Source organism: Morone saxatilis, unplaced genomic scaffold (assembly GCF_004916995.1).
Source record: "Morone saxatilis isolate NCDOM2014 unplaced genomic scaffold, NCSU_SB_2.0 Contig15, whole genome shotgun sequence".
NCBI classification, from domain to species: Eukaryota; Metazoa; Chordata; class Actinopteri; family Moronidae; genus Morone; species Morone saxatilis.
Window position 1 is genome coordinate 2,462,352 of NW_023339707.1, and position 5,657 is coordinate 2,468,008.

Here is a 5,657-nt window from a genome sequence, read left to right on the forward strand (position 1 = left end):
CCATCATTCACCACACGAAACTTCCTCAAGCCTACAGATTTATCCATTACAACACGATTTCACTTCTCTCCTCTCTCGGTCTCCTCTCTCTCTCGTCTCTCCGAATTCCTGCTCTCTCTCTCTCTCTCTCTCTCGTATCGATGCTTCTCCCTCCTCTGTGGGTTTGTTCTCCAGTTTGTGCACTTTCACCTTCTCTGTGGTGACTTTTTTCCCCACCTCCATGTGGTACATGTTTGGAGTGGGGCGCGGCATAATAGCCCCTTACACACCTCCGCCTTTCCCCTTCTCACAAAAGTTGATTGCAGCCCCAGTTTTTGATCCGTGTTGAAAGTTATGATGAAGTTTTTACTGGCACCGTTTCCTCTGAGCAGAGCCGATAACAGCGATGGAAAATCTGACTCTCACCGATCCCACAAGAGTAAGCTTCATTAGATCAGGACCTTAAAGTTACAATTAATGCGCATTGGTCTACCGGCGTCATTTTAGCTCGACACCTGACACTGTGCATGTTTTTGTGGAATGTAAATCATTTGTTGATCAAAAGGTAAAAAAAACAAGCACAAGTCATTATTTTCTCTCAAATTCTTGTTTTACTTTATTTATACGGCATTCACATCATTCTGACTTAGCATTGTTAAGGGGCTGTACCAGTGTTTTTAAGTCATTTCATCATAGCGTAAAAGACTCGTTTGAGTTCAGCAATCTATCCCAGTGGACATCATGTTTGCTTTTATTTTTGTAAAAGTTGCGTTATTGTCTGCACTCACAACATTTAAAGGTACTCTGTGGAGTATTTGACCACTAGTAGCGCTGTGGAGCAATCTTTTTAGTTTTTTAGAGCGGCTACTCAATGTGTTTGCAAGACGGCAGTGATGCAACACCTCCGTGCTTATGGTTCCTCACCGCTCCACTGGTTTACAGTCAGTGGCGGTCGTGCAACAACAAACGAAACCTCAAGGAAACATGCAGTGTGCTTTGTTAAGAAACTGAATGTGAACACAACTTTTGTTGTTTACTAGAAACCTCCACAGGGTACCTTTAACTTTGACAAACATAAGAGCAGCTTTCTACCGAGTCTGCCATATCGAACTGCCATGTTTCTACAGTAGCCCAGAGAGGACAAACCAAACACTGGTTCTAGAGCTGTTTTTTACACTGTTCAATACAATTCAGAAACCTAAACCTAAAATACTCATGCCAAGAAAACATTACTGCTTTACAGTTAAGTGACATGATTTGTAGTAAATGAGCTATAACACTGGTATTGCCCTTCAAAATAAAACATTATTGCCGCTTGAATTTAATTTTCATAGCTCTGGTCATCAGTACTATCAGCTATGATAACATTGTATCCACCAAGTGAATTTCTGAGATATGGGAACACAGCAGGATCGTGAAAAATAGCTCCAAGATAGAGGATCAGACAGGCTGCAAACAAAGCTTCAGGTTAGCCAATCTAAAAACAACTGTCTGTTGTAATTGTGTGCGCCCAGTTTTCCTGTTCAATGAGGAATGATTTGCAATATTTTAGGTGTGCACACTTTCAGTTTGTCTCCAACCTGTCTGATCGTCCGACAGCTCGTGTCCAGAGCTATGAAAGTTAAAACCCAAGTTACCCTTTTAAGTGAGATGATTGTCAAAGCAAAATTATCGGGCAAACAACAGAAGCTTAAAAATTAGAACACAGCGTAGTACGGTGGTGCTAAAGGTCCATTATGTCTGCTGTCATGTAAAAACGGCTACTTGTTTACAGATGTCTTTACAAAAAGAGTTGTCGACCTGCCGGATTTAGAGAAGGTCATGCTGCAGGCCAAATGTTCGTCTCTGATCAGCATGGACTGTGTGCTCACTTTGCCAGAAGTCTTTATCTTGCTTTTTCTTTGTTTTCTCTCCATTTTGATGATGTTTTATATTGAATTACTCAATTAAATTAACAAGAAATGTATGGGTTGGCTTTGGCTCTTTACTACTGACCTGTGCCTCAGTCACACACCTCTCACCCTCAGCATGTCTCTGTTTTCTCCATTTCTCCTCGGAGTAGGTGTGGATAGGTTGGGTGGTGGCAGTTGGTTTCCCAGCCGTTCTAATCTTCCGCTCTGACTTCACTAGGTTGCCAGCAAAAGTGAGGATGGCTGCCGCGACAACGGGAATGCTGCTTGAACACTACAGTGCTATGTCCACATTCAACATGTGGTAGTGGTTCTGCTTGAGCTTTGGTAACATGGGAGGTATTAGCATGGGTGCTTAATGGCATCTACTGTGGAGTGACAGCACCCACAGGCCTGCTGTGAGAAGCTGTAGAGGCATGTAGGGTTAAACTGTCTGTCTTTGTCACCTTGAAACCAAAGAGGGATTGAAAAATTATTGTCATTAATTAAACTGCTCATTTTTCTAATCGATTGGTCTATAAAAAGTTTTCACAGTTTACATATTTAAATCTCTCATTTTGTCTGATTAACAGACCAAAACTCAAATATACTGTTTAATATCACAAGTATTTACTTTTGCTTAAAAATTCCTTTAAGGAAGAATTTGAACTCGACAGTTTCACATGTGGCATAATTCTCTATTAAACTGGCTACACTTTGAATCTGATCAAACTGGAAACTAGAAATTCTTACATGTACCAAACACTATGAATGGAGTGTTTTTCCTACTAAAACCAGTGAAACTGAACACATTCACTCACAATGGGCTGTTTTTTTTTTTTTTAAAGGATCCAAATCTATGCAACAGAACCAGAGAGATTGTCTTTTTTATTCCATGCGCCTAAATTACCCACAATGCAACGTGGGCTACAGTGGTCTGGAAACTGCACCCAATCAGATTTTTTTCATTTTTAAACATGTAGCCTTTAGCCCCACCTGACACTGCCTCAAGTGACATCACTTGAGGATATTGATCAGCTTTCACACAGCTTCCACTGGAGACACTGAAGGTTCTCTATGACTTTTTCACATATGCAGTAGTACTCCCCAGCACCTGGAAAGAGTTTGCCTTTAACTAATCTTGCCAGCCAGCCTCATACTGTTATAGGACCCCCAAATCCCCAATAATTGAAACTCAGCTGTATACTGTATCTTCAAACAAAACATTTCAATCTGACTAAACTAAACAGGTGTGACAGTTTTGTGCTAGCTAAACGGTGTGTTGATTATTTCTTGGATATTGGAAATATAATCATGCCTTTCCAGCATTGACACATTGTACGCAAACAGTGACGTGCTCCATGCAGCAGCACGGACGGTGAGCAGCCATTCAGCTCACATCTTGGATGACTGACTGAGTGGCAACAAGGCAGAGACTCTTATCTTTGTAGATTTCTTTATTTCAATGACACAAAAGGGCAAATAAATAACAACACAAAAAACATCATAAACAGCCCAGAATTTTCCAACCGGTGCATCCATATTGACCCTCTTAGTTGTATAGGTATGCTAACATTTGCTAATTAGCACAATGAGTGCAATATTTCAGAGATCGTGTAGAGACATTTAAGTCTGGGCCAAAGTGGTGGACCACCGAGCTGCGCTGATAGGTGCTTTTACCATCAAAGCACCAAAGCTGCACACACTGGGCACTGCACTTCATCTGCTAAATGGACCAACTGTCCTAGTGAGTGACAGTGGCCGTCTGCAGGGCAGTGTGGCTGGAAATGGTAAAAATCACCATTCTGATAACTGATTTTATCTTTCATAGATACAGATTGTGGCTTTGGGGCTCGAGCTCTGGCTGGCTGAACAAGGCTCAGTTACACTGATAGATATGCTCTGAGAGGAAAGCCTCTGTGTGGAAGTTTTTCTTGTGATTCTTTGTTTGGAGATAAACAATCTGAGTGACAGTTGGTGCAGTCTGTGTGTTGCTTTCAGTCCATTTATCGTAAGGGTTCAGTTTGGGACAAAGGATTTCTTCCAATGGCTGAAGGCAAAAGTGTCTCTAGCTGCACATTCAGCCGCGAGGTGGAAAGCCAGCCAGTAGAGAGGGTTCGATGCGTGATGAATTATACCAATGGGGATACAGTTTCAAGGCTTTGATAGTGTTGCAGTTGGTTGTTCAAATGCAAAGAGAGGTTGAGAGAATTGAGGTCAAATCCTCCTTACTAATTTCTTTCCTCTGCACACTGGACTAATTGCTGCATAAAGTGGCTGTGATTGTCGGCGTCCTCTAATTCCGTCATTGGACAGGTGCTTATGAAGGTTGTTAACTGATCTGACAAGTACATGTTTAAAGCACGCTGAAGACTTAAGAGGTCCCAGGTGGTAGAGGAAAAAAATCTCAATTCCTACACAGAAGGCTTTCAAGCTGCAGGAGGTCATTTTTTAAAATATTCTTGGAACATCCATTTCTGGTAAAAATACAGTTTGCGGAACTTTCTGGGAACGTTCTCCTGAACTAACCATTGTGCCTTGATTGCTATTAATCTTGTTTGAATTCACATTTCAGCTTGACAAAATATAAAATATAAGCTTTTAAAAGAATAACCTTCTGAGAATGTTCTGTAAAGGGCATTTAAACTACCTTCTGGGAACATTTCCTGAAGTTTACCAGTTTGCTGGGTATAGAGCTGATGGCCAGAGCTACTAAACTAACCCAATTTATAAAAATCAGTATTTCTTTAAATACTAAATTAACATTAAATCACTAATAAAACTACACATTTCTGCATTTGTGACCACACCCTAATCAGTGATGTCACAATGGGTATTAGCCCCTGACAGCATACTGAAAAAACTTGCTGTGATGTCACTGACTGGAGTCGGGGCAGGAGTGCAACACGCTGGAAGGTTTTAACCCATGAGTCAGCGCATGCTTCTTTATTTTTGTATAGTATGAACTGCATAGCCCAACATACCTTTAATACACAACTGTGTTTCATAACATGCTTTTACTATTAACTCTGTCCACTGTGAACTCATCTAAATGTATACATCACACAGGTAAATGATTGTTAATGGCAGCCTTTCTGTGTAGAGGTTCTTATTGGCTGTTCCTCATAGTTCTCAGATTTGAAAAAATATGCAAATTTTTATGTTGATCAACTTCATTTGAACGTCATTTTAAGATCCTTATTAAATAGGAATAGGTTTTTCAGTCTTTTTTTCTTTTCTTTTTTTATGTCAGTGTCATAAATTCTTTGTGACTCAGCGTATTTAAGGATTGTTCTATCTCATTCTGTTTGTGGGTTGTATTTGATCTACTGTGTGTGCCTTTATGAAGAAATAAGTTAATTTATTGAGCTAATGGCTATAGCCATAATGGTGTACTTGATGTGGTTTGTGGATATAATAAAATATAAGATATAAAATGGAAGTTAAAAACTAAAAGTTTGATCTTGTCTTACATTGGGAGAATAAATCACTGAAATTGTCAAAGAATTGTGCTATTTGTTCCATATATTTCTTTTATTTTCTTAGAACAGCATTATGTTTTTGTCATTGAAGCATATGGAGTCTGGGATGTACCACTGGAACAACTGAGAGTTCATTTGCAAAAACAGATAAAAGCCATTCTTAAGGTAAAGGACCAGTGTGTACATTAAGTGGCATCTAGAAGTGAAGTTGCAGATTGCAACCATTTGGATACTACTCACCTTCTAAGTGCGTAGGAGAAACTACAGTGGCTACAAAACTTGCAGAAGGCCCTATCTAGAGCCAGTG

The 5,657-nt window shown here is 40.0% G+C and overlaps 1 protein-coding gene across 1 annotated transcript in view; it reads left to right on the plus strand.

The window, feature by feature from the left end:
- kiaa2013 (KIAA2013 ortholog) overlaps positions 1 to 5,372 on the plus strand; it is a 14,068-nt gene extending 8,696 nt beyond the window's left edge. The window contains exon 3 of the mRNA XM_035656196.1: positions 2,110 to 5,372. Within this exon, the coding sequence (XP_035512089.1) occupies positions 2,110 to 2,160 (51 nt within the window). The 3' untranslated portion in view covers positions 2,161 to 5,372. The remainder of the gene's footprint in view (positions 1 to 2,109) is intronic.
- Positions 5,373 to 5,657: the final 285 nt, after the last annotated feature.